This window comes from Jaculus jaculus, chromosome 8 (genome assembly GCF_020740685.1).
Source record: "Jaculus jaculus isolate mJacJac1 chromosome 8, mJacJac1.mat.Y.cur, whole genome shotgun sequence".
In the NCBI taxonomy this organism is placed as follows: domain Eukaryota; kingdom Metazoa; phylum Chordata; class Mammalia; order Rodentia; family Dipodidae; genus Jaculus; species Jaculus jaculus.
Genome location: NC_059109.1, coordinates 80,235,310 through 80,251,504, shown reverse-complemented (window position 1 = coordinate 80,251,504; position 16,195 = coordinate 80,235,310). Strand labels below are relative to the sequence as shown.

General features: G+C 40.8%; 1 protein-coding gene across 1 annotated transcript; it reads right to left on the bottom strand.

The window, feature by feature from the left end:
• Positions 1-6,202: 6,202 nt before the first annotated feature.
• Znf10 (zinc finger protein 10) lies at positions 6,203-15,412 on the bottom strand (the record flags this gene model as incomplete). The annotated part of the gene is given in 5 exon segments (XM_004661425.1): positions 6,203-6,326; positions 6,328-7,399; positions 7,402-7,620; positions 14,718-14,810; positions 15,286-15,412. Coding segments are annotated over 5 exon segments (1,635 nt in total), but the record flags the coding sequence as incomplete, so codon positions are not given.
• Positions 15,413-16,195: the final 783 nt, after the last annotated feature.

Here is a 16,195-nt window from a genome sequence, read left to right as displayed (position 1 = left end):
GCCTCACACATGCATTTGCACACACATATATACATCATACACACACTATACCATGGGCACATGCAAGAAAAGATAATAGGGTGGGCAGCAATTGAGTAAGACACCTGATGTTGTGCTCTGGTTTTCATATGTACTTAGGCACACACAAATATTGTTGTATGGTATTTTCCTTCGGGTATAGCATGAAACCTTCTTTAGGTAAAGCATGTTTTGCCCCAATAGCTACCCAACTTTTGAGGAAACAATACTGTGTTGCCAAGTCTATAGTAATGATAATACAGCTGTTAACAACTCCTAGATGAAGCACTCCAGCCATTATTCCTTACTCTCCTTCCCCCAGGTGCAAGTGATTTGGGGGATAAACTAGATTATATAAGGAGTAGGTTAACTAAAAGTGGGGCTCTAGGATTCAGCTTCCATGAGATCACCATTCAGGGTGAGGTGGAACTTTGCAATGATGCCACTGCCTTTGAGTCATCCATGCTTCTGTAAGTATCCCCTCACCTGTGCTCTGTAAGTAATCCCAATAAACTCATTTTTTCACCAAAACTAGATTAAGGTGCTTTGGTCTGACATCTGTACCCTGTTTGTGGTGAACAGACATGGGTTTGCATCTCCCCAGAGAAAGTTTCACACAACATGTATATACACATGTACATGTCTAAGAAAAAAGCCTCAAGCAGGGTGTGGTAGCACATACCTTTAATCTCAACACTTGGGAGGCAGAGGTATTGGAAGCTATGAACCAAACCTTGGCCATGTTAACAGAAACCGCCATATAGCAAGTTAAGTTTCTACCTCCTCGTCTAATATTCAACTACCAGAAACAAAAGAATCATACACTTGGGTAAATACTCCCCCATGCTGCCGGTAGCTGATGAAGAAACAAAGGCATTGTGGCTTAACCAGTAACTCTGTGTTCTTTGGCCTGATTACGTCCTCTTCCCCCTACAACCTTATATAAACCTACATGTAAAAATAAAATCTCAAGGCCTTGACAAACACCTAGCATGGTCTCCTTGTTGTCTTTTTGCCTTCTCCCATTCAGGTTAATTTCCCCTTGGGTCCTTGTTCAACTCCCTGCTGGCCGGGACAGAGGTAGGAGGATAGCTGTGAGTTCAAGGCCACCCCGAGACTACAGATTGAATTCCAGGCCAGCCTGGGCTAAAGCGAGACCCTACCTTGAAAATAAAAAGAGCATCAACTATATACAGTAGGAAGGAGCCGCAAAAATGGTGCAGAGTTTGAGCCAAAGGGAGTGGCTCTGAAGCCCAGCACCCATGCTCCCTACTTAAACCTTTGAAATCATAAAGTAATACACAACTGAGCTGATGTGAAATTTAAGATGGCACATCAACTCTCAGGCTACAAGGGACTTTCATAGAATTCTTTCTTCACTTTAGCTCTCACCTACTAATGTTGGGCGGCAGGGCAGGCTGGTGGTGACAGACCAGATGCACTCAAAGGATCAAAAAGAAAAAAAAAGTAACTATAATTGTGAATTGGTGCTGGCTATGATGTTACCTTCAAGGATAAGCATTCATCTATTGCAGGAAATTTTTTGTATACATTTTCAGTCTGTCTCCCATTTATAGTGGTCCTTTTACACTGCTGGGTTATCATGTTTATATCTCAAGCTAAGGGGTACGGTTAACTATATGGTGGCTATTATAAACTCAGGGCACTTTCTAGACTCCATGGTGACTCTGTGTATGTCACATTTCAAGATAGATGATTGCAAGTACAGAAAGGGGCCTCTGCTGACAGTGTCACACAGGCATGTAGGTAGTTGGCTGGCATAAGCATTGAGCAAGATTACTTAATGTTAGGATCATGCAGAGACAGACAGAAGGGCATGGTCTAAGGCACTGGGCCAGTCTTTATTTTGTTGTAAGAATGTGGCTGCTTTGTTATTGCAATAAACAGGAAGGATTATAGGAGTTAGAATCAAAGGACACATCCAACCTTGGTTTACTTGGCTGCCTTCCTTCTCATTACAGTCTGAATTATTTTAAAGCACATAATTAATGCAATGACAATATAAACAAGACAGAGGATACTGTCTTAGGGATGGATTGTGGTGAATGTGCCTCTAGTGAGAGTAACAATTAATAATAATAATTGCTGTAATGAAATATCTGACAAAAACAACTTAAAGAAGGAAAGTTTGTTTTGGCTTACACTCCCAAGAACGTAGAAGCAATACTGGGGCAGGCAGTGGGAGTATATGACAACTCCTTAGTAGACTAGGAAACAAACACAGGCCCAGAAGCAGTTTAGAACTATTATCCTATACCACACCATAAACACATACACACACACACACACACACACACACACACACACACACACACACACGAAAGCAAAACCAGGATCTCAAAGGCCCACCCCCTGTGACCCAACTCCAATCACCAGGCCCTATACTTCCTAAAGGCTCTATACCTCCTATAAGAGTGCCACCAGGTACCTGAACATGTGATCTTCTGGGAGACATTTCAGATTCAAACCATAACAGTAGTGTGTATTTTTTAAAAATTGAGAAGAACTAATAAATCCCCGAGTATGCACCAGGCATATTTCATCTCTCTCTATATATATGAATGATACAATTTGCTTACTCATACTATGAACTGTACTCACCTACTTTTTAAAAAATTGAATTTGTTCCCTTTTAGGATACAATGAAGCTGAACTTTCATATACTTATTTCAATTCCCTTGGGCAAACCTAACAGTGGAACTCAAGATTCATATGGAGACCTGCCAAACTGGTTTTCAGAGTGCCTCAAATCTTTCACACCCCCACCATTTGTGTTCTAATTTCTCCAATTCTAAACACTTCTTTCTTAGCCATGTTCTTTGATGTGAATGTATTCCCCAGTTCAATGATGCTCAGCACCTTTCCATGTGTCCACTGGCCTATCTATTCCTTTGAGAAGCAGCTGTAAAAGTCTTTTTATTTTGTTTGTATGTCTTGCTCTGTAGCCTGTGCAAAGATTAACTTGTTGTAGATGAGCATAAAATCCACAATTCATTTCTTCGAAATAACTTATTTGCATGTGTGCCAGGGTCTCTTTCTGCTGCAATTAATGCCTTTCTGGCTTTATGTGAGGTGGTTGGGGAATTTAACTTGGCCATACAGACTTTGCAAGCAAGAAATCTTTACTGTAGCCATCTCCCCAGCCACTTGCAGTTCATTCTGTATGTAAAGTGAGGCAAGGAATGTACTTCCTCCCTTACCAGATATCCAGTTGTTTTAATGGTATTCATTAAAAATGTACACCACACTGATTAGGAAGCTTTTTCCAAAGCATAATTAGCAATGTATGAATAGGTGAGTTTCCAGATTATCATATTTATTGACCTATGTTCATAGCAACAATACAGTCATTGTGGGGACAGTCTCACTACATAATCTGAGCTGACCTGGAACTCAGATCTTCCCACCTTGGCCTCCTGTGTGCTGGGATGATAGTTGTGCATCAGCACACCAAGTTTGCTCCTTATTAGTAAAATTCATATAACTTTATACTAAGTTTTGAAATTAGGTAGCATGAACACTTCAATTTTTAGAAATTGTTAATTCTAGGACTTTTCTATTTCCAGATATTTACTTCTAAATGTTCACTGCCCATACAGAAAAGTGGATTTTTATCGTTTGATCTTGTAACTTATGGTCTTCATAAATTCCCTAAATGTCTGCTAACATATGAAGATACAAGCTTTAGAAGAGAAGAAAATGATATCACCAAAGTCACCTTTTTTCCAAATTCCAACAGAAACATATTCTTTGAGGACACTTTGGCACAAAATGATAGTTTAAAAAGAAATAAAAGCAAATTCCAGTTCTTTAATTTTTGTAGGTTAATTGCTATCAATGCTTCCACAAATTTCCTTACATTTTGTGTAGTGTTTATGACACATCGATCATAACTTTTCTACTATATATGGCAGCATCATCATTTCTGTTATCCGATACCATGTGCATGTTAATGTCTGTGTAATGTTCTATTACCTAGATGTCACAGCCATAATGCTATAATAAGTTTTGCTTTGTAAATTATGCATTCTTATAAGTAATATTTCAGTGTCTGCCTAGCCACATTGCAGAGGAGGGTAAGATAATACTATTATTTATTGCTCAAAGATAGTCACCTGCTATGTGCCAGACACTATATTAAGTGTTTCCATACATCTCACTCAGTCCATATGACAGCCCTCTCTAGATGACTCCTTTTACAGTTAAGGAAAATGATCCAGAAATTATTCAACATTTTCAGAGATCTAGTTAAATAAAACAACAACAACAACAACAAAAAACCCAAAGCACCATTTACATAATGGAAACTATTGTGAACAGGAATCTATCATGTATGTAGAGTGGAGAAAGGAACAATATAAAACTTGGGTGCATGCAAATGTCTGCCAACAAAACAATGACTATGGTGGCTGCTTCTTGGTGTGCTCCAGTCTTATGATTTGAACATCATTCTTAAATCCTCCTAGGATGCTGTAGTAGTTTGAATCATATATTCCCCATACACTCATGCTTCATGGTTATCTGATGGCAATTTGGGATGTTGCACCCTGCTGCAGGAAGTATCAGAAGGCAGACCTTGAGTTTTACTAGCCTCCAGCTTGCCAATCAATGCTAATGCAGCTTACTTGCTATTTTCTACCTGCTATGGTAAGAAGTGATGTCCAGAGCCTTTGATCTACCTTCTCTTCTTGCCATCATGAAACTTCCCCTTGAGACTTAAACTCTTTCCTTCCATCAGGAGCTTTAAATCAGGTATTTTGTCCTAGCAACAGGAAGGTAATTACAACAGACACCAAGATCTGTTTCCCTAATACTCATGTATCATTCAATAATCAATCAAGCATGCTACAAAATGGCAAATCTTTGTCAGTCTATACCGGTGACAAAGAGAAACACTGAGTCCAAAACTATGGTAAATCAAGTTTGACTTGGAAAAAATATTGCAAATGGAAGCAAGTGTGTGGCAGCAAACTAAGGAATACTCTAGGAGGCTGAGGTGGGAGCATTTTTAAAAGCAAAAATAAAGAGCATTATGTTATATATTTTGAAACAGTAATTTTTGGCTACAATAGCAAAGGTGTGATTAGACCAGGATTGATCAGATAGTTGTCTACCATGCTTAAGGCCCTGGGTTTAATCCCCAGTACTATGCAAAACAAAATAAAAATGTTCATTCATAATCCTATTATCTAACAAATAAATTCTATCCATTTACTTATATTCTTCCTAGTATTTCTATTTATTTGTTGCCCACATATAAGGGTGTGGTTTTTTTTTTTTTTTTTTTTTTTTTTGGTGTTGTTTCAATGTACGGTCTCATTTTTAGCCCAGTCTGACCTTGTACTCATTTACTCACTGTGTAGTCCCAGGTGGGCCTCAAACTCACAATGATACTCCTACCTCTGTATCTCGCATGCTGGGATTAAAGGTGTGTACCACAATGCTTACCAATGTGCAAGTAATTTTTAAATGGTTTAGTAGTAGTATAAATATATTTCACATCATAAGCATTTTCTTTGCTACTAACAAAGATATTGTTTATACAAGACACATAAAGCACACTACACTCTTAGTAATTATCTCAGAAGACAAATACAACTAAGTAAACAATAGCATACAAACTCAGTAGAATATTACCTTCCATATTTTGGTGGAATAATTATAACAAGTTATTTTCAGGAACAAGTTTACCTATAGTGGTCTATACATTATTTTATGAAGAGAATAATAAAGATAATTCTCAACTTCTTTAACCATTTATTTTTGGATTCTCACACTTTTGGCTTGTCCAAGAATATTATCCAACCAATGGTTTGTACCAGGAATTTGTAGAAAGAACAAATGGGTAAAGGTGCTTTCTTGCAAAGCTTGCCAGCCTTGGTTCAATTCCCCAATATCCATGTAAAGCCAGATGGACAAAGTGACACCTCTCTCTCTCTCTCTCTCTCTCTCTCTCTCTCTCTATATATATATATATATATATATATATATATATATATATCTGTTATTGTTTATGTACTGAAATAAAATTTGCAGTTTGCCTCATCCATGACCCATTTTATGGAGTGCCATCCTCTTCCTCAAGGAGGATTGAAAGCATTTCCACTAGATCCTATTTTCACAGCTGCTCTTGATGCTTTCTTCTCACACAGAGGATACTCTATCACTGCATTAGTATGTGCTTTTTCTGGTGTCTAACAAAAACAGGGCTACTAACCAATGCTGTCCCACACTGGTGACATGTGAAGAACTGCTCTCCAGTGTGTGCTTTCCGGTGAACCATAAATAGAGTCCTGGCTGAAGACAATGCCACATTGGTTACACTTATAAGCCTCCACTTCAGGGTGAACTCTCTGGTGTTTAATGAGGTCATTCTTTCGAATAAAGGCTTTCCCACACTGACACCAATAAGGTTTCTCTCCAGTATGAATTCTCTGATGTAAAATGAGGGCAGAACTCTGGCTGAAGCACTTTCCACAGTCATGACATTTATATAGTTTCTCTCCAGTATGGGTTCTCTGATGTGAGAAAAGATGAGAGCTTCTACTGAAGCATATTTCACAATCTTTACATTGAAAAGGCTTCAGTCCAGAGTGGATTCTATGGTGCACAATAAGATGAGATCTCTGGCTATAAGACTTTCCACATTCAGTACATTCATAGGGCCGCACTTGAACATGAGTTCTGTGATGCAGAATGAGATGAGTACTCTGTCTGAATGACTTCCCACATTCAGGACATTCAAAGGGTTTCTCTCCAGTGTGAGTCCTCTGGTGCCTAATCAGCCTTGAGCTATGAACAAAAGATTTCCCACACTGACTCCATGTGTATAGTTTGTCTCCTGTGTGTGTCCTCTGGTGGGTGACAAGGTGAGAGAACCAGCTAAAAGACTTTCCACACTCTTTGCATTTGTAGGGCTCCTCACCAGTGTGAGTCTTTTGATGTCCACTGAGGTGGGAACTCCGGCTAAAATATTTTCCACATTCTTTACATTCATAAGGCTTTTCTCCAGTGTGAATAAGTTGGTGCCTAGTAAGATTAGAGCACCAGCTGAAGAATTTTCCACATTCTTTACACTCATGTGGTTTTTCTCTATGTATTCCTTTTGATATACCAAGGGAGGTACCATGAGTGTGAGAGTTGGTATTATCAGTATCTTCAATGTGAGTTCCTGCACACTGAATAAGGTATATGTTTTGACATGTGTGATCACATTCATTACTGTTATTTACACAGCTTTCTTGATACCCACTAAGTTCCAAATCACACTTTAAACTTTTAATATGTGAGCCATGTTTTTGAAAATAATCTCTCAGAACAGTATGAACAGGATGAAGAGAGCCTCCCTCATATTTACCATGCTTGCATAGCGTCTCTTAGTAACAATTTTTTTCTGGGTGAATGTCATTTGTCTTAAATGTTTCCTCTGCATTTCTTGATATTTGTTCAACCACTCTCCATATTTCCAGGCATCTTCTAATGACAAATACCAGAGCTTATTCCTTACCATTCCTTCTACTTTTATGTTATAGGGTTTATCTTTAGAAAGGCTCTTCCTGGAAACTGGTGCTTTAACTGGATCTGAAAGAAATGAAAAGGCTTTATATAAATAAAGAAAGCATAAATGAGCCAGGGAGATAGTTTAATCAGTAAAGTGCGTACCTTGCAAGCATGAGGACCTGACTTTGATCTCCAGAACACAGGTATGGTAGTACAAATTTGCAATCTCAGTGATGGGAAGACAGAAGGGCAGATTCCTGGGGCTAACTAGAGAGCTAATATGGTCTTATTGGCAAACTGCATGCTATAGAGAAACCTTATCTCAAAAAAAAAAAAGATGGATATTGTCTGAAGAACAATGTCTAAGGTTGGTGCATGTCTACATGCACATTGTGGTCAAAGTGTGTATGTGAAGGCCAGAGGACATTTAGGGGTAGGTCCTTACATTTGAGGTAAGCTCTCTTGTGTTACATAGCTATCTGGCCCACAAGCTCTCTGAAATTCTCCTGTTTCTGTGTCCCATCTTGATGAAGGCACACACAGATTGCAGACATGCTATTGTGTCCACCTTTATGTGCATCCTGGAGATGTGAGCTCAGGCTTTCACACTGACACAAAAAGCACTTTTCTCCCTATGCCATCTCTGCAGCAATATTTTCTTACACTTATTTTCACATAAGTTCCTAATGTTAAAATAAACAAACAAATATATCATTAGTACACTTAAAGCATGTTCTATATAAACTGTCTGTGGACACTTCCATACCCACATTTGTACAATGCCACTACCATGCTGTTCAAGGTATTTTTAGGATAGGCATGGTGCACATGCACACACACATACAGAAATGGGCATGATAGCATAGGATTTAATCCCAAGGAAGGGATAGAAGGCAAAGGGGAAGGAAGAAATGCAGGTATTTCTTTGCTTATTTTTTCTTCACTGATTCCAGGATACTCTGATCATATGACTGAATTAATAAAGTCACAGCTAGGACAAAGCACATGTTTCTTCAATATTATTTCTGATAAGTGTTGCAGCTGGATGAGCTCATGAATAAGAAAAGCTGGCCTTCATCCTGCCCTCCTGTCTGCAGTGAGCTAAAGCTATTGCTACAAAATCATCCAAGATGCCTCTGGGGTACATGACTGTGTTTGCATAACAATAGAGTGACAAGAAGTTTACTTCTTTAAGACAGAAAGGACTCATCCTTTAGCTATGACAGCAAGTTTATGCATAGGCAATAGTTCTTTGGGCAGTGGCATTGTTAATTCCTGCAGGGGGCCCTTCCTCAACTCTCTAGTCAATAAGGCAAAAATGGTAATATTTACTTATATTGTAATGCTTTAGTTACTTACTTTCATTTTTTAAAAATTTTTATTTATTCAAAAGACAGAGAGAAAGAGGCAGAGAGAGAGAGAGAGAGAGAGAGAGAGAGAGAATAGGCACAACAATGCATCCAGCCACTGTAAGTGAACTCCAGATGCATTTGCCACCTTGTACATCTGGCTTACATGGATCAAACCTGGGCTGTTTGCTTTGCAGGCAAGTACCTTGACTGCTAAGCCATCTCTTCAGCCCTTATTTACTTGAGAGAGAAACAGAGAGGAAGGAAGAGAGAGATGGAGAAATAGAATGGGTGTACCCAGGCTTCTAGCCACTGCAAACAAACTCCAGATGCATGCATCTCCTTGTGCATCTGGCTTATATGGATACTGGGGAATCGAATCTAGGTCCTTAGCCTTTGAAGGCAAGTGTCTTAACTGCTAAGCCATCTCTCCAGCTGCCCTCTTCAATGAATTTCTCTACTACTTCATGATCAGTAAATACTTGATCATGGTAAATCTTTAAAAACTCCTGGGGAGCCGGGCATGGTGGCGCACGCCTTTAATCCCAGCACTCTGGAGGCAGAGGTAGGAGGATTGCCGTGAGTTCAAGGCCACCCTGAGACTACATAGTGAATTCCACATCAGCCTGGGCTACAGTGAGACCCTACCTCGAAAAAAAACCAACCAAACAAACAAACAAAAAACCTCCTGGGGATGCATCTCAGAGGTAGAGCATTTTCCTAGTGTATGCAAGGGCTTACATTTGTGCCTTGGCAGTGAAACATACATACATACATACATACATACATACATACATACATACATACATACGTGTGTGTACCTATAAAAAATAAAAACAGTGTGTTTTACATTTCTGCAACCAACCAACCAGTTAAAAATTCAGTTCTCATTTTTCAACTTGTCATAATCATAATCTCATTTATCAAAGTAGTGAGAAAGTGAGAGTAAAGAGGGGAGGCCCTTGAAACTCTGACCAATGTAAAATCAGAAATATCTCTCTGTCACACACACACACACACACACACACACATTGTTAAGATGGATAAGTGCAACTATCTTGAGATTCCCTACCACCCCATATCTGGATGTGTGTACTATCCTTTTGCTAAGAGTCTTTTTCTCTTCATCCCTTTTTAATAACTCCAACTTTGATTCATACTAACTTGTCTTGAGTGTCTTTTCTCCAGTGAAGCCAAGAATCCCAGCTTAACCTGAGTAGTCAGGCTGCTACAGTGAGAGACCAAATATAACCATTTTTTAAAAAGGCCCAGGCCTGACTTAGATAAAGAACTAGCTGGCCAATGTGCTGGCCTTTTGCTTCTGTAAACTTTGCTTGCTTAATTGCTGCCTTTCCCCCTAAAGTTTCTGAGGAATCTCCACTTCAAGGACATCGCAGAAACACTCCACTGTGTGTGAGTGTGTGTGTGGGGGAGGAGTCTGGCCTTGGACCACCTCCTTAGTTGAGAAACTGAGGAATCTCCACTTCAAGGACAATGGAGATGACTTCATCTGCCTGGAGTGCCCCTAACTCCTGCCCCCAACTTTGCCCGCTGAAACCCCAAGCCAATCAGAACTGTTTAAATCAACCAATCATGTATCTATCCCCTACTTCTTTGTTCGAATTCCAATATGAACCCCTTCCCCCAAAAGAAAGGGGCTCTCTCCCTCACTACCACTGTGCCAGACTGTGGGGATGGAGCCCAGGCCTAGGCTTGCAATAAAGAAACCTGTTGCGTTTACATTCGAGTGTCTTGGCTTCTGTGGCGGTTCTCTGGGTGACTCCTGGGTGACCGGGGGACTTGGCTCCTGGTCAGGGGTCTTGGCACAACATCTTGGGGGCTTGTCCGAGATCCCCAGATACCCCAACGAACCCGAGACCCCAAAGGTTTCTTCTCTGACCAGTCGGGTAAGTTTTGCACTTGAGTGCTCTCTTTTTCCTTTCACTCTGTAGGCTAGCTGCATCTATTTTCTGATCAGGTCATATGTCCTGGTGGATGCACTGTAAGGACAGACCTGGAGGAGGCAGGAGATGTCCTGCCCCCTCATCTGAGTGGGGGCTCTGTCCTCTGGGACAGAGCAAACCTGCTAATCTGAGTGGGGGCTCTGTCCCTGACAGAGCAAACCTGCTGGAGAGACCTGCTCCCATCTGTACCATGTTTGGCATTATTGAGCCATTCCCTAAGGACTCAGACTCTTTTGGCCACTATGGATCTGAATCTGTAGTGCACATCTGTTTTAATGGGGGGGGGAGGGGCCCTGTGTGTCTGTGTAGTACTTGTGTGTCTTGTCATTGTCCTAATCCTATGGACATTCCTCCCCTGACTCAATAACATGGGACAGATTCCTTCCTCACCTTTAGGACTCTACCTTGCACACTGGAAGGACATCAAAGCAGTGGCCCATAACAACGGGGTAAACATTAAAAAAAAAAGACAGATGGATTATATTTTGTTCCTCTGAATGACCTTCCTTCAATATAGGATGGCCACCAAAGGGGACCTTTCATCTAAATACAATACTTAAGGTTAAAAAAAAAAATTATTTTCACCCTAGGAGTAGACACCCTGATCAAATCCCTTATATTGTGACCTGGAGGAACCTGATAAAAGAGCCTCTCCCCTGGGTGAAAACTTTCCTCCCTCGCCCCCTCCTTTACAGGTGCTGGCAATTACACCCAAAAGAGACACCAAGCCCACTGTTGAAAGCCTCAGCCCCAATTTTTGCAGGGGGCACTGATGAGATGGACAGGGTGGGTAAGTGCTCTCCCAGAGGGACTGGGAGACATTGGCCCATGCAGCTTTGCCTCCATGTTGAGGGCTGGCAGGTTTCTCCTTCTCCTCCTTTATTTCTGGTTCACGCCATTGCGTGGGACCAGACACGATGAACTGGCAACTGATGTCTCTTGGCCGAGGCCACTCTTCGGTATTGACTGAAGGCCAGCCGTCCTCTGCCTGGACCCTGACAGCCCATTGGGTATTGGCCAAAACCCTCTATTTCTCTCTGACACACACAAAAAAATGGTAACACAATGACCTCTTAAAAGCCTATAGGGCAGGTCACCGGCCTCTTAAATTTGTGGACAGGCTCACACCCGGAGCTTTGGGGAATCCCCTGGGTGCTAATCAGCCCTCGGGCATGTTGCCCTCTGGTCTTGGTGTTTCTAATCTTTCTCTGTCATGGGTAACATTGCCTCCCATCAATATATAAATATGAATATCTTAGATTCATGGAATAAGAGTTCTTCTGAAAGTTAAGGGAATTAGCTCTCCCAGAGGGAGGCAGGCTCCTTTTGGGAAGAAGTTGTCCAGGTTATTTCTAGATTTCTGGACATCCATGTGGACCCGTATAGCTTATTCTGGCTATGAAATGAAAAGTTCAAGAAGGAAGTTTCCTCTCACTCCCTTTAAGCAGCAAAACTACAAGCCAGCTTTGCAAGTGCTCCAAAAGTGGCTTAGTTCAGAATCAGGTGTCAGACAGACAATGGCGCCTCTACCCATGCAGGTGCCATGTCTCCACTGCCTCTCCCAGTGGCCTCCAGCGGGCTCCACTCCTTCTTCAGCAGCCTCCCAGTGGGCCACCTTCTTCAGAGGCCTCCTGGCAGTCCTGGAGCCCCTCATTTCCCCTTCAGGTAGTCAGAATCCTTGGCCTCCAGGCAGTCTTCTTGGCCATTACCTCCATGTGTACTAGACTGGACCCCTGGTGAGTGCCGGGAGTAAAGCAAGGCTGATCAAAGGTGATGCAAGCCCCGCCCAGCCACAACAGTGCACCAAAAAGCAGCAAGAAAGAAAAAAAAAAGGTCACATTTAACTGCAGCCCATAAAGAACTAAAGTTTTATGTAAAAAAAAAAATGTGTCAACTTTGTTACATGATATCATGAATATAATTACTGAATTTATGTTTTAGGTCAACTTCAACTTTCATAGAAGAGTATTAAAAACAACAGAATTCTTTCTAAAGTGGTAATTTAACAGGTATTTTTTTAAAAAAAAATTGCAATGTACTTAAATGGAGTAGGCAACTGACCTGACTTCTAGGCCACCCTGCCTCAAGATAGCAACAATATTTACCTTAGTTTAATGTCTTATTGGTATTAATGACATAAAATTGTCTTTAGACTACTCACTTGTTAATGAATAATGGGATTAATTTGGTGTAGTTTTTCATAATAGCCTTATAAGAAAGGTGGTTAATAATGGGATAAGATAAATTGATTAAAGGCACTGGGAAGAAATTTTTCAAAGTTGGGACATAGAATGCTCGTTAAAAATTCATTTTGAGTGGCCCTTAGACAAACATGTTAAAGTAGGTGAATAAAGATGTGCATATATAGAAAAGAATTTTCAGGCTAAACCTAAACACCATGCCAAAAGTTAAGAGATTTTTCAACTGTTTACAGACTGTTAAGGATACTCTAAAAGTTTTCTATAGGGACATAGTCTTAATCTAAATTCATCTTATATTAGACACAGATGATGCCTATACTAGGTGGGTCACAAAGTTATAAGTACAGATGTAATTGGAGGTTTAACCAGGTTAAACATATACAAGAGTCTATCACCTTGTGTTTTGCAAATGGGTAAATTTGCTATGTAAAAATAACTTGCAAATGGAGCAGTGAACAAGAGACTCTGCCTCAAAAAGAGGTGGAAGGCAAGGACTGAGCTGAAAATTGTTCTCTAAGTTCCATATATGTTCTGTGGTATGCACATGTGTACACACACACACACACACACACACACACACACACACAAAACACAAAATTAATTGATTAATTAAGCCTGGTGTGGTGGTGCATGCTTTTAATCCCATCCCTCGGGAGGCTAAGGCCTGGGCTACTGAGTGAGGTCCAGGTCAGCCTGAGCTAGATTGAGCCCCTACTTCTGATAGTGGGCTGGAGAGATGGCTTAGCTTAAAGTGCTTGCCTGCAAAGCCTAAGGACTCAGGCTCAATTCCCAGTACCCACATAAGCCAGATACACAAAGTAGTGCATGTGTCAGGAGTTAGTGTGCAGTGGCTGGAAACCTGGTACAACCATTCTTTCTCTCTTTATGCCTCTCTCTCTCTTCAATAAACAACTAAATAAATAAAATATAAAATATTAAGGTCAGATAAAAGATTAACAGAGGATGAAGGAATGGGAAGATTATATAACTTTCTGGTGTTTGACCTAGAAGGCTGGTTTGTCCTGTGGATAAACACAGAGAGCTTGGGAAGAAACTTATCTTTGGAAGCTGCATAACACTTTGCATTTTAGGGATACTAACATTATAATGAAATATAGATGAGTTCAAAGACCATTAAGTAAAGGTTTGTTTCTTAGAGCAGTTACTCTGGAAAGGAAGAAGGACCAAGCCCTGAGGGCCTTCTGCAGAAATTTTCAACTGGCCAAAAGTAAACTCTTCAGAACATATCAGCTGATATGAGCACTACTGCTGCACTTAGGGGAGAAATGAGCTGTGTAAAGAGGTCACAGGAGAGCAAGGAGCTGGTGAAGTGACCCCAGCAGAAAGAAAAGACAGACAGACAGACAAAGATGCAGGGAGTGATTCTGTGCTAAGTGATGAAATGGAATGCCATGCTAGAAGTCAATTAGGACGGCAACAGTAGCAGGGTAGAAACAAAGCATACCAACAGAAAGACAATTTTAATGAAGTGGAAGGATGCCTTGCTCTCTTGATGCAAGTGGGGCAGGAATGCAGAAGAGAATGGTGAGGGGAAACAAAGGGTACAACCTCAGCCCTCTTAGAAACAAGGACCCTATCTCAGATTCTAGCCCCTTGTAAGCCATGTGGTCTATGGCCTAAGACAGCTCCCATCTGGTACTCACCTGGATGGGTCTCATGGATTCCTCTCTCTACCAGCCAGGGTTCTTCCCCTTTCTCCAACTGGAGGATCACATATGGCTTAGGAAGCTGATGCCCTGTTCACATTATGAGACAAAGGACTGGGTAAGAGTGGGAGGGGCTGCAGGCACACCCTCAGCAGAATCCCAGATCCAACCCTTCTGTAATCCCTCTACAGTACTGGACTGAAAACTGACAGCTGAGGACATAAGAGTAAGTAAGCAAATGAAATGTATATTTTAAAAATTCAGGGAAACAAGTTTTCCACAAATGTAAGAACACAAAAGTCCTGATATATGCTCAAAAGAAATCAAGTCACTGATAAGCGCCTCATATATCTTATGTACAACAAAGAACCAAAACCAAGCTGGGCATGGTGGTACATGCCTATAATTCCATCACTTGAGAGACAGAGGCGGGTGAATCAGGAGTTCAAGCCGAGCCTCCCATACATAGCAAAGTCAAATGCAGCTTGTGCTACATGACACCCTGTCTCAAAAACCAAACAAACGAACCCAAGAATCAAAGTCACAGTCACAGCAGTAACCTCACCCAGGGAAACCAGGTTCCTGTAGTTCTGCAACATCACATCTTTGTACATAACCTGCTGACCAGCATCCAGCAGCTTCCACTCCTCCCTGGAGAAGGCCACAAGCACATCCCTGAAGGTCACCAGTGTTTATAACATCAAATAAATCTGCACTGAGACAGATGCATGCCTTTGCCCTCCCTTTCTGGAGTCCCAGCAGCAATACACTGGGCTGACAGTGCTGGAGTGAGGGGAGAAAATATAGTTGAGAGTGAGCCGTGTTTATTCTGAGGGATCTGGACCATATCTTAAAACAAATGCTCCTAAATATGGTATACTTCAGGTAAAGTGTCAGAAGAATTTTTATTTAAATCAAGGTTATTTTAAACAACTATGCAGGAAGAGTCAGATATTAAAAGTGAATCCATATCTACACCTTATAAAATCATGAACTTTAAAGCTTAAAATACAGCTCAAGCCATGTTTTGTTTTGTTGACTCATTCAAGCCATGTTTTATGAAGTAAAATAATTATGCAAACATTTTCATTAATCATTGACACGAATAAAATGGAGAAGTTTGGAGATATTTCAGAACAATTTGACAGAGACATGAGATAAAGATGTAAGGCCCTCCTCATTAGAGATAGGTAGATTTCAAGTGATGTGAAAGCCAAGGAGGGCATCAGGGTGAGAGAGTGAAAGGAAGCTAGAAAGGTAGGAGACAGAGGAAAGGAGGAAGAGGGTTAACCAAAACTAAGCCCATGTATTCATAAAGGATAAAAATATAAAACATCATTTGGGAAAAAAAAAAAAAACATACAGTGCTCTGGAAGCATAGCTGGGAGATCCGGGAAAGAAAGTGGATTAGACAAAACTAGTACAGCCTTGGTCTTACAACATACTCAAAAGAAAGTGAGCTCCTTGACCCATCT